The following is a 20,959-nucleotide window of genomic DNA, read 5'->3' as shown; positions in this document are numbered from 1 at the left end:
GGGGTAGGGAGAAGTGCTCTCTTGGGGCCTGTTTATTAAAGGGAGAAAAGCTATTTCTCTGTTGAGAATGGGTGTTTTCCTTGGAGTTACGACTTCTCCCTATCTATTATAATGTTATTACCGGTGGTAGCAACCACTCAAGAAAGGTTTTGCCAGGTTTCTCCGGCAAAAGCTTTCACATTTGTTCTTGGAGTACTGAGGATGATGCGATTGAGTCACCATGGCTCTGCCACTCGCTGTTGCATTGCACAGTGGGGGGTGGAGCTGTGTTTAAGCAAATTAAGTCATCAAGCCCCACCTCTGCCACTTCAATAGTGAAGTGGGTGGGATCCGGGAGGTGAGCATGCTCTTCTGGCAGAAACACCAAAATTGGTGAGTCTCCCAGACATTTTGGGAAAGCGGGCAAGTATGGGTATGGTACATTTGTGCCCCAAGTGTAGAACCAATTTCAAATAAACATTACCACGTTTTGTGTCTAAATTGTAATTCTTATGTCATTATAAAAAAGGGGTATTGTATTTATATGCTGGCATCTGAATTTAACTGCCGCTCACTCAGATATTTAAAGTATTATACTTGCAGGATTATCACAATATATGCTGGAGCCCCACAATCTCCAAAAGAACATTCAAATAGGTCCAAATAGTTCCCCATTTTACTTATTAAAAATGATGTTCCAGAATGGGCCCACATTTTTCTAAGCACTATTATCCATACCTGCTGGGTGTTTAATTCCAAGCACCTACTACTCTATCAATAAAATTATATTTTCTAATGTAAAGGTAAAAAATAAAAACTATTTCATTAGATATTACATAGACAGACAGACAGAGCTGGAAATAAGATTAGGGAAGATGTTTTTATTAAGAGCTCATATATAAATTTCATTATAATTAAAATAAGCTGTAGTTCAAAGGCTATCTCATTTTCCTTAACTCATAAATACCCAAAGTGATTTAATAGATTCATAAAGCACAGTATCTGAAGATCTTAGTCATTCTTGAAATGCTGCAGTGCAGAGTTTCATTGGATGCTATTTGTCATGGATCTAAAAGTAAATGTGCTGTAATACTGTACTTTCAATTAACCAATTTCTTGAAGGAAGTCAAACAAAAAGGCAGATCATAGAGTAAGAATTTCCTAAATGAGATCTGGTCAGAGTCAATCATGAAAGATGTAATCAGTGTATGGGTCTTAAAGAGTAGCACACTAACAAATATGTTTTCCTATAACACTTGTTTACATAAGACCAATGCAGTTGAGATATATATTATTTAAAAAGGATGGCAGCCATTCTCCTACATAGTGAACGACCACTATTTTCTTATTCAGCAAGTGGTCAAGATCATTATACCCTGGAAACCATCATAAACAGCAAGTCTTGCCCTTTGCAATCATTAGAGGTTTAAATTGATACTAGGAATATGACAATTTATTCTTTTGTGAGCAGAATGTAGAATCCAGCCATGTAAAACATAAAGGTGACCCCACTGTCGGCCATATATGCCTAGACATAACTCTAATATGCCCATTCATGTGGGCAGCACAGTGACTAAGTGGCTAGCACTTCTGCCTCACAGCACTGGGGTCATGAGTTCAATTCTAACCATGGTCTTATCTGTGAGAAGTTTGTATGTTCTCCCCGTGTTTGCGTGGGTTTCCTTCGGGTGCTCCGATTTCCTCCCACACTCCAAAAACATACTAGTAGGTTAATTGGCTGCTAACAAATTGACCCTAGACTGTGTCTCTGTCTATGTGTGTCTGTGTGTGTGTTAGGGAATTTAGACTGTAAGCCCCGATGGGGCAGGGACTGATGTGAGTGAGTTCTCCCTGCAGAATCAGTGCCACTATATAAATAAATCATTGCCATCTCTTTGCAATATATGGGTGGCAAAGAGATAGCTCTCATTTATTGGCTTGTCAATGCCTTATGGCAAGTATTGCTAAACACTGCTGTTTATTTTTACTGCCCATGGGTACGACACAAAGCTGCTCTCTAGATACATACAAATGTATTCAATGCTTGTATACCAGGAAAACAAAAATAAAAAATATAAACAACTATGCCTGATAACATTATTTCATGGCTAAAAAGTTGCATGAATTAGTGTAAAAAGCAATAAATGTCATCTGAAGGTGGATAATAACTGTCATGGCAAATGTAAGATCATCATCATAGCCTATTTATAATGAGCCACAGAATATGATGTGCTGTACAATCAACAAAATATAGATAACAAAATGCAAATAAGTTAGTGGCAAGAGAAACAGAGAAATAGCATAAGTAAAAAATCGGCACAAGATAATACAATAGAAAAAGCAACTATGTTAGACGACAAGAACAAAGGAAAACCATACAAAGAGGACGAGGAGACAGGCGTTAGGGATGGCCATGCTTATGAGAGCTAACATTCAAGAGGAGTGAGGGGGGCAAATTGAGAGATGGAGGGAAGCAAGTGGAAGGGGCAAAATGGGGGAGGGTAGGCAAGTGTTTAAAGGTGAGATATGAGGGAGCACTTGAAAGATTGTTGGTTGGGAGTAAGTCTGGTGAGGTCGGACAGGGAGTTCCAAAGTTGGAGAATAGCGGTGGTGGGGAGAGTCCTGAATATGCAAGTATGAGAGATAGTCATAGGAGAGGAGAGATGAAGGTCATTAACAGAATGGAGTGCATGAGTAGGGGAGCATTTCTTGACAAGATTGAACGGGGAAGCATTATATTGGGCTAAATAGATGAGGGTAGGCAGCTTGAATGGTGTTCTGGAGTGACTGGGGAGACAAAGGAGGGTATTGCAGTTTATGATTATTCAAGTAAAATCACATCTGTCATGTTTCCGTTGTGTTGCCGAATAAAGCTTGTAACCCAGCAAGTAATCTCTTGGAAAGCTTCACTGACTGTTGCTAGCCTATGGACAGCAAGTAATTGTACATTGTACATGAAAACAGTGCCACTAGGGTGTCCTTTATGATATTTATATGATGCATATATTGCAACTACACATTTACCATTTTATTACCACTAGCTATATTTTAATTGTAAAGCAACATAGTGTGTAATGCTACACAGAAGTGGGTAAACAAACAAAAAACTTTAATATGACTACATTCTACTACAGATCATGTCAGAAGCATAGTCTTGTGAGCCTGCAGCTGCAGACTTTAATGTTACAAAACTAATAATATGCTGTATGTGTTTTCTTTATAAAAATAAGCTAGTTATTATAAGATGGATCTGGAGGCTTAGGCTTCTGTTTTTTGTACAGTTATTTTCAAATGATTTCAAATACTATAAAAATGTATGCAGCTGTAAGTTAACCCAAAGGTGTATCTAGCACAGACCACAAAATGTACAGATGCTTTATACATTGTTGATAGGAAATAAATTGTGAACTAAACCTAAGGGAGAATATGAAGAATAAACTCTAATAGTTTATTTAAATTAAAAAAATGCTATATTAGGATGTATTTAATGAAATTATTGGCTACAAAAACTGGCAATAAATACACTATGTGAATAGTCCATGACAATTTTGGCTAATAGATTGTACTCACATAAAAACCCTACCAGAAGACAAGTAGTTTTCTAACTGTAATTAATTAACTTACCATATAGCCTTTAAGTGATTTTAAATATTATTTCTATGCCTACAGCCAATAGCTCTGAGTTATTTAATTTAATCAGCGACAGATAAATTAGATAAGGGGGTACAGATCTCAGAACAACCTCAACTGGCTGGTAGGACAACCAATTGCAAGGCAGTGGTAAATAAAGCGTAAAGACCCCTGCTGTAAGAATAGTGAGCCCACCACTCTGCACCCAACAGCTATGTATGTCACTATATAAATATATATATATATATATATATATATATATATACATACATACATACATATATATCCACACATATTCATATCCATATATATACATATATATATCTATATACATATATATATATATATATATATATATATACATATCTATTTATCTATCTATCTACCTATATACACATATATATATATATATATATATATATATATATATATATATATATTTATATATGTACCATACTTGCCTACTCTCCAGGAATTTCCAGGAAAAATGCCGTAAAATGCTGAAATTCACTGCATTGAATAGCGGGGGCAGGACTTCTTTGCATCATTAATCATTAAGCCCCGCCCCCACTATTCAATACCTTGAATTTCTGTATTTTATGGTAGGGGTGGGGCTATAGTGATGTAATGACATCATCACGCCTCTTCTACCCTCTGTCACATGATCTGTACTCCGATCTCCCGGAGTACAGATTTAAAAAGTAGGCAAGCATTACTTATATATATATAGATATAGATATATAGAGCGCTACGGAATTTGTGGCGCTATATAAATAAATGTTGTTGATGATGATGATATATAGATATATATATAGATATAGATATATAGATATAAATATATATATATATATATATATATATATATATATATATATGTATATATATATATAGATAGATAGATAGATGGATAGATAGATAGATAGATAGATAGATAGATAGATAGATAGATAGATAGATAGATAGATAGATGGATGGATATGTTCTGCTCCACAATAGCGATGGCAGGCCTTAGATAGTATTTCTACAGAATGTTCATTACCTCAATCATATGCTGTATTTGGTGATATCAAGGTGTGAATCTCCATTAATGCTTGTCTTTACAGAGATCCAGTGACATTGTTTAAATGTGGATTTTCAAAGATGATTACATAAAGCATACATAGATAATGATCCACTTCTATATATAACCAATCTACTAGGATGTATAGTATATGTACAAGACAGGCTGCAACCCAATCACAATGGGCCTGATTCATTAAGAATCTTAAATGAAGAGGATCCTTATTTCAGTCTCCTGGACAAAACCATGTTACATTGCAAGGGGTGCAAATGAGTATTCTGTTTTACACATAAGTTAAATACTGACTTTTTTTTTCATGTAACACACACATGTCAACTTTAAATTTCAGTGTACAAATAAGCTATCAATTATTTGTGTGTTACATGAAAAAACAGTCAGTATTTAACTTATGTGTAAAACAGAACACTCATTTGCACCCCTTGCAATGTAACATGGTTTTGTCCAGGAGACTGAAATAAGGATCCTCTTCATTTAAGATCCTTAATGAATCAGGCCCAATGTTACCACACGCAGAACAGTTTGTACACTGTTGTTATCGTATGATTATTTATCCAATTTGGAGGGGTGTACATCAAAATATAATAGAACATCCTAATGTAGTATAGTAGCAAAATAAAAATAAAAAAAAGATAAAGTAACAGCACTATGGGCCTTCTGCCCATGAAACCACTGTGTAAGTACACTGAATGCAAAGCTAGTATGTCCGCACCTGCAAGAAGTAATGCAGCAATTGCACCATGACCGCTTGGCAAAGGATTGCTTAGCTGGAAACATGGAAGTACTGTACGTAGCAACATTATTGCCAACATATGAAAATAATTTCCAAGAATGCGTTGGTGCTAAGCAGCTGCATCTCAGTATGTTATGAGTAACACTGTAGGTTTCCTGAAATGTCATTTATTTACAGTGCTGACATTAAATAAATATTATGCTTTAAAGACTAGAGAATACAAGCGAACTGTGACAATTGCATGCAGTGTAAAAAACAATGGAAGTTGTACTGTGCAGATGTTCAGTTGTGAACACCTGGTACATATCCAGGGACAAATATTTTGAAAGCCATTCTTAAATATTAGGGACAGCTAGGGATAATAGGGATAGTTGTCACCTATGTAGGCAGTAATCATATTTAATCTATCACTTTTGACTGTGTACTATTATGCTTCATACCAGGCAATGACCATGTCACTTCTGATTGTTAATTGAAAAGCTGAATTGTTAATCAATTTGTCAGTATCAGTTTCAGTCTCCTGAAAACACGTTTTCTCAATTCAGCAGGTTACAAAGTTACGTGAAATATAAATCTGTGCTCACTGTTAAACTACAAGAGGTTCAATCACTGTACCATGATCCATGTCTTGTGTGTGAATGTTCACTGCTTAATATCAGATGTCAGTTTTTTTGCAGAAAAATCCTCACTTGAGATTCTTTAGCTTTTAATCTGCTAGCAGATATAAGGATATTGCTAAATTCTTTGTTGAAAGGCAGTCTGCAAAAGAAAATTACGAGTACACATGGATTATAAAAATGTATCTGTCCTTTTGAATAATGATAGTATTTGAAAGGAAACCATGAAGCATAAAAGATTCATCTGGGAAATGCCTTACAATGGAATCCCCTTGGTTGTTAAATGCACATGATTAAATAACCTGTCTCGCTTTACAGTTCTGTTTTGTTTTATTGTAACATATGGGTATATTTAAGGTCTGGATCCAAAGTACCCTTAGCCATCTCTGTATGCACCTGGTCATGCCCCCAAAGTAGGGTAAAGGATCAAATAGATGTGACTTTTTACATGCATGAAATGTAAATACCAGAATAAAGTTACATAATAGTTCTCCCACCAGATGCGACCAGTACATTATGTGGATGCCAAACATCGCCACATCAAGTCTAGTCCCCGAAAATGGAAATATTCACACCTGCCCTCTTCAGGAGAGTAGCCCCTTGGAGCCGGTGGTAGCAACTCTTACTCTTAATAATGACCTAATGTCCATGTAGCTGACTCTGATGTTTTAAATAGACAGCCCATTGTTCCCACAGATCCAAAATGACAGTGATTAGGCGCAACTATGCCCATGTACTGTGTAGTATATACTGCCAACATATTTGGGATTGTATTGTATGCTAATGGTGTAGTAGGCTCCATATTTTATATTATTGGCTTTATGTGGTTGTATTGTAAGGTCTGTGTACTGCCACTGAAACATGTTAAGTAGAAGTATGGTGTACTGAGGTGTTAAATATAAGACAGTTCCATTCAGTGAGGGTAACTCCTTTGTGGGCATATTTCTATTATTTAAATCCATATTATCTAGTACAGTGATCTGCATTATGGGATATTAGCTTTGTTTTGATAATTAATAATGGTATTTGGTATATGTTTAATGTGAAACAGCAAAGTCATTTAAATGCCAACATGAACATTTTCTTACAGGATGCAAGTTAAAATAACCTGTTCGGTCTTATTGAACTTGATTCCTGTTGAAAAAAAGTGTTTAAGGTACTAGCTTAATTGGATTTAAAAACAGGACATTAAGCTCAAATTGTATATCAGAGCATGTTATTTGGTTTGCTGTGGCATTGCTGACTATGTCCCTGTGTATGAATCCACCAATCATGTAGGGCTTGGTTCATCAAGGCAGAAATCTGAGGAATTTGAATGTATCGTAAGCGAAATCAGTGTTAGCACACCCAGAGCCAGGACATACACCGGTAAACGCAGCCCTGTCTGCTCCGTCTTCAAACGCAAAGCATACTTACTACATCCTACGATTTCAGGAAGTGAACGGGGTGGGGAAGAGGCATTTGGCCATAGTCAATTTACAGTAAGGGCATGTCAAACTCAAGTGCATGCAGCCACGTCAGAATCAAGCTCTAGGCATGGTAAAGTTACTTGTTTTTGTGCCAGATCTCTTGCTCCAACTGTAGAGCTACTCTAATCCTGATCAGCAGTGATGACAGTCTTGCATGCATGCTATAACATTTGTTTGTAAACAGGAGCAATTGTAAAAATTTTCAAAAGACATTAACCGCATCCTAATAAATGTATTTCATAGCAAAATAAATTTTAAAAAAACAACTTTTTTATTTTGCTGGTTTATTATTAATGACTTTATTTTTAGCTTGTGGCATTAATTCTATAATCATTATTTTTATTATGCATTGATTTGGGAATTTGCAATCCACATAGGCTTTAGACGTCTCATGCAGCGTCCTGTGTAGTAGAGCACAACAGGCCTACACCTGAATGCAACAGCGCATGTATCTTGAGATCTGTTCCTGGTTGATTTCGGGAGTGTGCAGAGCCTGTTTACGTGTGTTTTGAAACAAGCGCATGTTGCGCTCAGTATACGTGCCAAGATGAATCAGGCCCGCATTGCTTTGGAGAGTTGTTTACCAATCTCAAAATATCTTGCTTACATAGCTGCAAAAATATAGATGCACAACCGTTTAAAGCAATATTTTCTCTAATGGGTAGATCACAAAGCATGGTCAAAATATTGAGTTAAGTATAAACTTAAAATGTATTATTTAGTTTATTACTTTTTTTCATTTTATTGTTTTTATACACAAGTATCCACTTGTCAGTGAACTTGGGGACCTCCAGGAAGTGGCGGAACTACCGTTGGTGCAGCAGGTGCATTGTATGGCAGATGCAAATGGTCAGAGCTAGGGAGCTGTGGGCCCCAGTTCCCACCCCCCTTCCTCCCCACAGCTCGCTAGTTTCGCCTCTGCCTCTAGACCAGTGTACAAATACCCCAACAGTGATATAAAACTAGAGGTCTATGGGGCCCAGTGCATCTAGGTTCCCTTCATCCTCTCTGAGCAATTTACTTCACCCTTCCATGTGCTTCCTTTTAACTTCCAGTACTTTCATTTCATCATTTTTATTTCACTTTATTCTTATTCAATATTTATTTAATTTATTTATATATATATATATATATGTGACCAGCACACAAAACAGAGCCCTTTCTGAAGGCTAGCAAACAAAGCAGAGCTTTTTATGATGACAAATTATAACAAGCACAGCCCATTCTGATGGCTGGTAGCTATTATCCAAAATAGAGTCAATTTAACATATCTTCTGGTGACTAATATAAAATGTAGAGTTATATTCTAATGACTGGGGTTCAAGCAGAGCCCTTTCTGTTGGCTGCTCTAAAAATTAGCACATTCTGGAACTATTATACAAAGAAGACCCAAACCAATCTAGTGGGCAGTTTTCAAGTAGTATACATTCTGATGGCTATTATACAAGCAGATAATTTTATAGTGACTATTACACAAGCCTAGCGCATAATGCTGGGTAGTACAGAGGCAGAATACAGTCCAACTCAACTCCAATTGACTGCCAAAGGAAACAGAACAGCATCCATCAATGATTCATGCTGATGGAAGCCCAGTTGCATAAGAAATTTCTAACTCCAAAGACAAGCAATAATTGTTGCTGGCATATACACCTGCTGCCTGTTGCTATGATTCCCCCCAAGACAAATAATTCAAGTGAAAATAATACTACACAACTATTTGTAGATCTTTCATCCTGTCAATACACAATGTTTTAATAACAAAAGTCATGCAAGTGAAACCATTCCAAAGAAGAATGTTTATATGTGCACAATATTAAAAGCCAGGTTTAGCCAGCACACATGTAATTTGATAAATTCATATTCATTTTAAAATTTGTTGTATTTGACAAGGCTCATGAAACATGATAGCCATTTTCTCTCAATGTATTTATTTTGATAAACATATGAAACAAGAAATAACACATCAATCTTGTTGTCAATTTAAAAGTTACAATATTGATGATTATGAGACTGATACATTTCCTGCTCAGGTTGTATGAAAGCTTTAAAGTCAATATTGAATTCAACACTGATTTGAAATTCAATCCACCAGGTGAATTGATGGACGCTTGGTTGAAGAGAAAACGACATTTGTGTTTGCTTGGAGTCATTATAGATTATGTTTTTAAGTAAGTGGGTAACTATGACTGGAAACCACAATACTGTTTACCAAAACACTTTAATTGGTCATGCCCAAAAGAAAATAATACTTTCTTTTCATCTGCAACTGCATACACTATGGGGACATTACATTTCAAAAGCTAAAACTAAAGCAGATTTGCAGGCATGAATTTACACAAGATTAAACAAAACTACAGACAATTTAAATTCATTTGCTTTATATAACCATCTAATTTGGAAGATGTTGGAAAACAGTGAGTAGAAATCAGTTCCGCCAGATTGCACTGGTCAATTGTCAATGAGTTCTACTTGCACTAATAAGCACCAAAAAGCTTATACTAGAGTGATCTGTGGGTAAAATTCAATGAACCTGCACCAAAGATCTTGTAACCCTGATATCTGCAATGAACCAGCAATCTGTATAGCTGGGTACACACTACACAGTTTTCATCCAATAATCGGCTAAATCAGCCGACATACGTTCAAAAAGTCGGGTCAGTGTGTGTAGTGACACGATGGTCGAAAATCTGCCCAAATGGACGACTGTCGCCTCATTTGGTTGGTCGTACCGTTTAATATATTCATTTCAATCTCGTTTCCGCTGTGTAGTGTGTATAAACTTCCGACCGATCCACAACAGTGAGTACGAAATTACAGTCATTGCTCACGACAACATGGCTGTAAAAAGTCGCTAAAGGGACGTCCGCTCTTCCCTTTATCGTCCTAATCAAGGCTAGTGTGTATGCAGTCCATGCACCGAGCGATCGGAACATCAATCGCATGTAAAATCGCTCGGCATAAAAAGTTGGTTGAAATTTCTGTAGTGTGTACCCAGTTTATCTCTGCCTGTAACCATAATCCTGATTGGCTCACCAACTTTATGCTACATGACCAGTAACCTGTTATACACTGCAGGACTATAGTCCAACTGCTTACTTTAGGGAACTTAAGCAGCAACTATAATTCTGCAGGAGGAAGATAACAGTGCCACCAGATAATACAGTGACAAACTTGCTGTTGCAAAACCGTTTCCAAGAAATTGTCTTCCATAATTATAGTGACCAAAAAAAAAGTATAAACCTGACATACCCACAGATAACACAACATATTACAGTTCCCTCAACACCTTGTAGGAAATTTCTGTCAGATTTATTGGTATAAGGTGCAAGAAAGGACCTGTAATATGACTACAGCGGTGAACCTTGCCCCAGGTGAAGCTGCTGCTCTCTATTTGGGTGGAAAAAAATAAAATAGTAAATAAAGAAGATAAAAATGAGAGAGGGGTATAGATAGGAAGATAATTATGTATACTTTGTCAGCATGCCGATTTCTCTTGTCATAGCAAGTATTGTCATCCAGGACCTGTCTTTAAGGCAGTCCTGAAGGATTCTTCTCCTGTTAGACTGTTATCCCCTTGTGTGGTCACCACAGTGGGTCAGTACAGTATCTCTGACCCTGCAGTATGTGGATCAGGCTGATTTACTTAGCATGATATGCCGCTTGGGACCGGCATCCTTGATGCTGGTGGCATTGAGTTGCCTTGACATGCCCTACACTTAATAGATTTTTTTAAAAAATACTGTAGGCATATTCTTCCCTCAACATGATATGCCGCTGTTGTTTAGGGGAGGTGATGGCCTTCACAAGAGTGGGTTGTGGTTTAAATGGGCAAAGTGAAAACACCATCTACAGTCATGAAAAAAGAGAGATAAATGTTGACATTGCATTTGCTTTTCTAAAATGATTTCCATTGTGTGTCAAGCAGAGTCATCAACCTTACCCATTTCATCTTTCAGCTACCAGTCTGCTCTTTAACATACAGTAGTACTGACTTTCTAAATCACTTACCATGGACTTCAATTAATCAATTGATGCAAGAGGCTTGTTTTATATCAATGAATTCACTGAGATCAGGTTAAGTACAGTCAAAATGTCAATGCTTTTAAATGTTTATCATGGTTGCAGCATGGTGTTCTGTGGGGTGTACTATTGTGGCTGTAGATGCATGTGACAATTACATGAGTATTGGTGCAGGCAAAACCTTTTTTTATGTTATTTACGAGGTGGATTTATATAAACAAGGGCCAGAATGATTAGAGGAAGGTTAGTCACCCTATAAGCATTTAATTCTTTCACTTTCAGATTACTCTTATTAGACAAAATATTGTTGATATCCTTAAAAGGTTGTTTGCAATCCTTACCTCTCTGGACGGAACTTGTGTTTATGTGGCTTTTGCATATCCCAGCGTTGACATTGCTTTCCTGTCTCTGTGGAATCCATCGGTCCTCTATAGTGTTCACCATTACAGGTCACACATTCAACTAAAAATGAAAATATTGTATATTCATTATTAAAAAAAAAAACAAGTGTATAATTTAAATATGTAAAAGTAAAATAACTTTGTGTACAAATTAACAAGTTTTTAATGTAAGTTCTATAAAGAAATTGAGTGTTGTGAAAAGTATGCCAAACAAGACTTCCTAAAATCTGAAAAAAACCCAAACATTTGCAGTGCCATCTTTTAGGGGGGATTCAATTCCCTGCAATGTCCGACTGCGCTCATTTCTGGGTATTATGGTGTCCAACATCACTGATTTTCCTGAACACCTTTAAGGGGTTGAGGAAAAGTTGATAAGGATATATCGCTATGGAGTCCTTTTGTGATGGCTCTGGAAGCATTTCACGGCACATTGCGGGGTATTGAATTCCCCCAAATTTTGTAAGGTGATTATATACTACAGTTTATTACATTAAGATCTAGTGATTTTCAAACATTATCCAGCAGTTCAGTTTTATTTTTATATAACTGCAGTGATATTGCACATGCCCCCTAAGGAATTCTGCTTGCATCATACCTTATTATGGTTAGTATTTGGGATGCCAATTCATTTATTTAACTTCCTTAGATTAAATTAGATACAGAAAGTGGAACAAGTTGTAATGGCCTTCTGAAGAATCAAACTGTCCTTGATTAATATTGGCCCCATTTTGAGTATTTTGTTTTCTTTCTTTCTTAAGGATAATTGGCAGCACATGATAACACATATGTTTTTCAAAGCTACTCTTACATATTTTTTCAAACTTAAATTTTTCATGTATCACTTACCAATGAATGGGAAACACAGTTTTCCTGTCACTCAGGAAATCTCCAGTTTTCTAACACTTTAAAGCCTGAAGTGATCCTGTGTGACAGGGAAAACAGAAAATTAATATTATACTTATGGAAATTTTCGTTTTCTGTTCCGAAGCATGACACTGGTCATCAATAGGTTAACTATAACCAGCCATGTGTGTTACCAACCATCTGCCTGCCTTCACATCCTACCCTGACCCTATAAAACTGGCCTGAGCCAGGCAACAGAAAGGGTGGGATATTGTGGCACTGCCATGTTTCGGAACAGGTAAAGAAAATATACATAAGTATAATATTTATATTTCCCTACACAGGGATCACCAAAGCAGTCCCTTTGTAACAGAAGGGACGGGAGACATAATTTTGCAGCAAAATGTTATTGTCAAACTGCCTGCAATACATTATGCTTACAATAATTTGAGCTGAAGAAACTTAATCAGCCCTGTAATAATTAATAAACATATTAAATGAGGACCACACTGCTGTACTGCATAGTTCCACTGGTGGAACATGTGCATGTCTTGCCCTAGATATGCATAAGGGTCTCGTTTGCCTGTCCACTGAGCTAAGAGGTTCCTTAGTAGCATAGGCTTTTCCCTATAGCTCTACATATAATTCTTTTAGAAGCAGACACGCCTTTGTTCTTCCCATTGATCACAATAAGGAGAGATTCAGGTTTTCTGAGGTTCTGAGTTTATTCCAAATAAGTCCTTAAGCATCTGACCACATCAAGCTTATCTCAGAACTCCTCATCTTTGCTTTGAGGATTAGGATTAAACTTATTCAGAAATATATGCTGACTTTCATGGAAGGCAATGACCAACTGGGACCTGTAGGAATCCCTGGGTTTTAGGACATCCATATATTGGGGAAAGGACAGCTAAAGCTCAGTGATTTAAAGTGCCTGGATCTCAGAAACTATTCTGACAGATGTTATGGACAGCAAGAAGGTCATATTTCAAGTCACTAATGGAACCAACACCAAAGGCTTGCAGATTTTTAAAGAGGAGCCTGCTACGCTAAAGGAAGGTGTCATGTTTCAAGAAATGACTTGGTATGAGGTTTGGGCTGATTAACTGACTAATAAACCTTTTTAATAAAGGGTCTGCTGCTCATTAGCAATCTGTAAGTTCTGGTAAAACATACACTAGAACCATAATAGTGTTTAGACTTAGGCCCATATCATGCTCTTTTGTCCTCATGTCTTCATATTCTCCACCACTGTTTCTAGTTGTAGAAGGTCTTCTTATAGCTATAAAGTACAGAAGGCCTTTTTTGACAGGCGGTGTTCATGCAATATTCCCTTTTCAATATCCACACCGAGTGCCAATCTAACGATCTCTTGACAAGGTATTGGCATTTGCATGGGTCCTCAACAGTAAGTTGTAAGGAGAATTAATCATTAATTGCAGAAGAAGTGAGAAAATAATCCTCTCACCATGGGAGAACAGTAATAACTTGTGTCCTGTCCTCAACAATCTTCTGAAGTACTCTCAGAATAAGATGAATTGGAGGGAAAATAGAGCTAAAGCTGAAAGCTCAGGTTATGGGAAATGTGTATGTTACAAGAGCTACATCCTTGGGAAATCTGAACCAGTGCATCACAAATTTTTATCCAAGAGATCTACAGATGAAGAGTCCTGAGGCAACTACAAAATAACTTCTTGGTTAATTGCTATTCTCCTGGGTAAATGCAGAGTGACTGAGAAAGTCTGTGGTTTAACACCAACTATCTTTTTGCTTTCTACACATATAGGGCAATTATATTGCCATGCGGCTGGTACCATGTATAATATGTGGTTAACTGAGTACAGACTTATTACTTCTCTTTTTATTTCAAAATACTGCCTAATGCTGCCTTGACTGCTGTCTGCCAGTCCTATATAAAGCCTCTTTGTAGAAGGCTTACAAGAAAGACTATGTTAGCTATAAGCCTCTTTAAATGGGAGGTGAGTACATCTGATTTTAACTGCAATTTAATTGTATTTAAAGCATATATGTCAATGTAGGCACTCTTGACACTGGGCTGCAGGTTTAAATGTTTTGATCAAACCATCAACTATTACCTCCTGTTTTTATTTTGCTAGAAACATACAGGTTTGCTGTGATCTCTGTTAATAGGCTGAGACTGGTCTGTGCCTAAGTGGGAATCTCCAACACAAGAGAAAGCATAATCCTGAAAATTGTCCTTCTTGCCTCAAAATGCATCTGACTGTCATTGAGTTGTCAGAGTAAATCACAACAGCTTTGCCCTGGATCTTTGAAGCTAAATGAAGCAATGTTAATTTGACTGCCTTCAATTCAATCTGTTGGAAGACCAATATGAGGAGGACACCAACCCTCACCGGCACCAATACTATCATGCTTTATAACAAGTAAAGAAAATTTCTGTAAGTATAATACTTATTGTTTATTTTCCTCCCCATACACTATAATCACTTCATCCCTTTAGGCAAGCTTCCCTGCCCAACAAAAAAAAAATACCAGCGCAAAACAGGTAGCAAAGTGGTGGAAGAAAAATAATATATAGGCAATAATCGGAGGGAACCAAACTATTTAAAATACATTTATGACCCTATAAAACAAAGTAATATACAATAATAACATACTAATACATATAATGCATAAATGCTTTGCCTCACATATCGGGAAATAGAAATTAATAATACAACTACAAAGCAGTAGTGAGAAAGAGAAAGTCTCATATATTGATGTAGCAGAGACTAAGAACCTGATTCATTAAGGAACTTAGGCAAGAATTTGAGTAAGTTTTCTTACTTAAGTTTTCTGGACAAAACCATAAATTAGTTTATTATTTTGCACATAAGTTAAATACTGGCTGTTTTTGTCATGTAACACACAAATATTAACTTTAAATTTCATTGTACAAATAAGCTATCAAGTATTTGTGTGCTACATGAAAAAGCAACCAGTATTTAACTTATGTGCAAAATAATAAACTAAAATTATACCATTTGCATTGCAACATGGTTTTGTCCAGAAAACGTAAGTAAGAAAACTTACTGAAATTGTTGCCTAAGTTCCTTAACGAATCAGGCCCTAAATATCTAGCTGTTACATGTACAAACGTCAAGCTTCCCTGCCCTGTTTGCTTGCACTTCTGGAAATTCTCATCCAATGAGGTGATATTGAGGTGCTTTCATCAAGTAAGACTTTGGCGAGTTTTCTGGCACAACACAATTCAATGATTTTAAACATATGTAACATAATTATTGGTGACCAATAAAGTATTCCATAAGAATAAATGTTTACAGAACTGTATGTTTCAATTGAATTTCTGTGCAGGCACTCAGAGTGGCTTTCTTTGCCAGGACTTTGATAAAAGCACTATCCTATGCCCTAACACCCGCGGTGGATGGTTAGAGGCCAGCATCAGGCTTTTGGCTTCTGTTAGAGGAAAGACTGGTCCATTGGTGGGAAAAGATGTGGGAGAGCTATTCCACTTGCCTAACTGGGGACAGAAAGAAGGGCAGAGAACTGTTGTGTCATTGGCTAATTGCATACAGGACAGGGTATGGCTAGCCAGAGATAATTTAATGACACAATATGGAAGCATTTAAATTACTTTGGAAAAGTCTCAAAAATACATAGTGCTCTAGAAAACCTGTCTGCCCTTCGGTACTGCACTGCAGGTGAAGTTCTCATTAGATTAAGCTTTTAAGGCCTTATAGCCACTATAGGTCAGATTCAATTGCCAGTGAAAATGCAAAAAAGTGTGATATGTTAACTGGCATTTAAGTTTACCTACTCTCTCAAAGCAGAACAGAAGAATCCTGCAAGTTCCGTATTGCTATAGAAAGGGAAAATACCAGTAGATTTTCCGCAATCCTCTCTAACAGTCCTCAGTCATAAAAAATAAAGTGAAAATATAAATAAAAGTATAATTCTTCAGACTGCAAGCATTATTTGTTCTTACTTTCAGAAAATATTGCCATTAAAGGATATTATAACAAGTTACTATCAAGCTTTTGCTCAGATATAGAAAGTTATAAAAAGCTTGTGTCTACAAGCATTGTATTTCTCCAGTGCCACCTGGTTTGAATTTAGAAAATACATTAAACAAAACAAAAAATCAAAAACATTGAACTCAACTGTGCTATGAAATGAAAATAGTATTGATAGAATATGGTCCAATTAGTTTGGCTTGTGTACTTCCTATTTATTTTGTTTTTATACTGTTCTGCTTTCATAAGATATGATACTGTTTTATCTGTTAAGGGGGTAGGTTATGTTTATGCATAAAAGCTTAAATTCCATTCTAAAAGCATATCTTAGATTATTTATTCTCTCTAGAGTTCCCTTATAAATGCACTTTTGATATAATATACCAGGGCAAGGTTTAGGAGAAGCAAGGGAGCCACTTATGGCATATCTGCTCACTGTCCCGGAATGTCCGGGAGACTTCTGAATTCCGAGTAGGTCTCTTAAACCCTCATGGTCAGGCCATTCTCACGCATCCTGTCCACTTCCTAGTGAAGTGGGCATTATGGTAGCCTCCAAGACTAGGGATGAGCGCACTCGGATTTATGAAATCCGAGCCCACCCGAACGTTGCGGATCCGAGTCGGATCCGAGACAGATCCGGGTATTGGCGCCAAATTCAAATCTGAAACTGAGGCTCTGACTCATAATCCCGTTGTCGGATCTCGCGATACTCGGATCCTATAAATTCCCCGCTAGTCGCCGCCATCTTCACTCGGGCATTGATCAGGGTAGAGGGAGGGTGTGTTAGGTGGTCCTCTGTCCTGGTAGATCTCGTGCTGTGCTGTTTAGTTCTGTGCTGTGCTGTTTAGTTCTGTGCTGTGCTGTGCTGTGCTGTGTTCTGCAGTATCAGTCCAGTGGTGCTGTGTGCTGTGCTCTGTCCTTCTGAGGTCAGTGGTGCTGCTGGGTCCTGTGCTGTGTCCTGTTCAGTCCAGTGGTGCTGTGTCCTGTGCTCTGTGCTTCTAAGGGCATAGTTATTTCCCCAATATTCCCCTGCGTTTAAAAAAATAAAAAAATGTTATTTAAAAAAATACCAAAAACTACTTTAATTTTTTTTAATTACCACAAAATTTGCACAACCAATCCTGCAGTATAAGCCCATTGGTACTGCAATATTACCAAGTTCACACATTCAGCAGTAAAAGTCCAGTGGTACTGCAATATTACAAAGTTTACACATTCTGCAGTATCAGTCCAGTGGTGCTGTGTCCTGTGCTCTGTCCTGCTGAGTTCCGTAGTGCTGCTGGGTCCTGTGCCGTGTCCTGTTCAGTCCAGTGGTGCTGTGTCCTGTGCTCTGTGCTTCTAAGGGCATAGTTATTTCCCCATTATTCCCAAGTTTTTAAAAAATAAAAAAAAAGTAAAAAAAAATAAAAAATTAAAAAAAAAAAAATATATATAATAATTATAACCAAATTTGCAAAACCAATCCAGCAGTATAAGTCCATTGGTACTGCAATATTACAAAGTTCACACATTCTGCAGTATCAGTCCAGTGGTGCTGTGTCCTGTGCTCTGTCCTGCTGAGTTCCGTAGTGCTGCTGGGTCCTGTGCCGTGTCCTGTTCAGTCCAGTGGTGCTGTGTCCTGTGCTCTGTGCTTCTAAGGGCATAGTTATTTCCCCATTATTCCCAAGTTTTTAAAAAATAAAAAAAAAGTAAAAAAAAATAAAAAATTTAAAAAAAAAAAAAATATATAATAATTATAACCAAATTTGCAAAACCAATACAGCAGTATAAGTCCATTAGTACTGCAATATTACCAAGTTCACACATTCTGCAGTATCTTGTGCTACATATAATGGAGACCAAAAATTTGGAGGATAAAGTAGGGAAAGATCAAGACCCACTTCCTCCTAATGCTGAAGCTGCTGCCACTAGTCATGACATAGACGATGAAATGCCATCAACATCGTCTTCCAAGCCCGATGCCCAATCTCGTAGTACCGGGCATGTAAAATCCAAAAAGCCCAAGTTAAGAAAAAGTAGCAAAAAGAGAAACTTAAAATCATCTGAGGAGAAACGTAAAGTTGCCAATATGCCATTTACGACACGGAGTGGCAAGGAACGGCTTAGGCCCTGGCCCGTGTTCATGACTAGTGGTTCAGCTTCACCCACGGATCTTAGCCCTCCTCCTCCTCCCCCCCCCCTACAAAAAATTGAAGAGAGTTATGCTGTCAGCAACAAAACAGCAAACAACTCTGCCTTCTAAAGAGAAATTATCACAAATCCACAAGGCGAGTCCAAGGATGTTGGTGGTTGTCAAGCCTGACCTTCCCATCACTGTACGGGAAGAGGTGGCTCGGGAGGAGGCTATTGATGATGTAGCTGGCGCTGTGGAGGAACTTGATGATGAGGATGGTTATTGTAAATGAGGCACCAGGGGGGGAAACAGCTGATGTCCATGGTATGAAAAAGCCCATCGTCATGCCTGGTCAGAAGACCAAAAAATGCACCTCTTCGGTCTGGAGTTATTTTTATCCAAATCCAGACAACCAATGTATGGCCATATGTAGCTTATGTAAAGCTCAAATAAGCAGGGGTAAGGATCTTGCCCACCTAGGAACATCCTCCCTTATACGTCACCTGAATAACCTTCATAGTTCAGTGGTTAGTTCAGGAACTGGGGCTAGGACCCTCATCGGTACAGGGACACTTAAATCCCGTGGTCCAGTTGGATACACACCAGCAACACCCTCCTCGTCAACTTCCACCACAATCTCCATCAGATTCAGTCCTGCAGCCCAAGTCAGCAGCCAGACTGAGTCCTCCTCAATACGGGATTCATCCGAGGAATCCTGCAGCGGTACGCCTACTACTGCCACTGCTGCTGTTGCTGCTGTTAGTCGGTCATCTTCCCAGAGGGGAAGTCGTAAGACCGCTAAGTCTTTCACAAAACAATTGACCGTCCAACAGTCGTTTGCCATGACCACAAAATACGATAGTAGTCACCCTATTGCAAAGCGTATAACTGCGGCTGTAACTGCAATGTTGGTGTTAGACGTGCGCCCGGTGTCCGCCATCAGTGGAGTGGGATTTAGAGGGTTGATGGAGGTATTGTGTCCCCGGTACCAAATCCCGTCGAGATTCCACTTCACTAGGCAGGCGATACCAAAAATGTACAGAGAAGTACGATCAAGTGTCCTCAGTGCTCTAAAAAATGCGGTTGTACCCACTGTCCACTTAACCACGGACATGTGGACAAGTGGTTCTGGGCAAACGAAGGACTATATGACTGTGACAGCCCACTGGGTAGATGCATCCCCTTCCGCAGCAACAGCAACAGCTGCATCAGTAGCAGCAACTACAAAATGGCGGCTCGTGCAAAGGCAGGCAACATTGTGTATTACAGGCTTTAATAAGAGGCACAACGCTGACAACATATTAGAGAAAATGAGGGAAATTATCTCCCAGTGGCTTACCCCACTTAGACTCTCATGGGGATTTGTGGTGTCAGACAATGCCAGTAACATTGTGCGGGCATTAAATATGGGCAATTTCCAGCACGTCCCATGTTTTGCCCACACCATTAATTTGGTGGTGCAGCATTACCTCAAGAGTGACAGGGGTGTGCAGGAGATGCTTGCGGTGGCGCGCAAAATTGCTGGACACTTTCGGCATTCAGCCAGTGCCTACCGCAGACTAGAGGCACATCAAAAAAGCATGAACCTGCCCTGCCATCACCTCAAACAAGAGGTTGTGACGCGCTGGAACTCCACCCTCTATATGCTGCAGAGGATGGAGGAGCAGCAAAAGGCCATTCAGGCCTACACAGCCACCTACGACATAGGCAAAGGAGTGGGGATGCGCCTCAGTCAAGCGCAGTGGAGACTGATTTCCGTGTTGTGCAAGGTTCTGCAGCCATTTGAACTTGCCACACGAGAAGTCAGTTCCGACACTGCCAGCTTGAGTCAGGTCATTCCCCTGATCAGGCTGTTGCAGAAGCAGCTGGAGAAAGTGAGGGAGGAGCTGGTAAGCCATTGCGATTACACCAAGCATGTAGCTCTTGTGGATGTAGCCCTTCGTACGCTTTGCCAGGATCCGAGGGTGGCCACTCTTTTAAAGTCAGAGGAATACATTCTGGCCACCGTGCTCGATCCTCGGTTTAAAGCGTATGTTGTGTCTCTGTTTCCGGCGGACACAAGTCTACAGCGGTGCAAAGAC

At 38.4% G+C, this 20,959-nt stretch overlaps 1 protein-coding gene across 3 annotated transcripts in view; it reads right to left on the bottom strand.

Moving 5' to 3' along the window:
* HGF (hepatocyte growth factor) overlaps positions 1-20,959 on the bottom strand; it is an 83,877-nt gene that overhangs the window by 35,204 nt on the left and 27,714 nt on the right. For all 3 annotated transcript variants that reach the window (XM_075208706.1, XM_075208707.1, XM_075208708.1), the window contains exon 6: positions 11,868-11,988. In XM_075208706.1, coding sequence (XP_075064807.1) covers positions 11,868-11,988 — 121 coding nt within the window. The remainder of the gene's footprint in view (positions 1-11,867; positions 11,989-20,959) is intronic.

Source organism: Mixophyes fleayi, chromosome 4 (genome assembly GCF_038048845.1).
Source record: "Mixophyes fleayi isolate aMixFle1 chromosome 4, aMixFle1.hap1, whole genome shotgun sequence".
Classification (NCBI taxonomy): domain Eukaryota; kingdom Metazoa; phylum Chordata; class Amphibia; order Anura; family Limnodynastidae; genus Mixophyes; species Mixophyes fleayi.
Note: the sequence above shows the minus strand (reverse complement) of the source record. Positions and strands in the feature narration are given on the sequence as shown.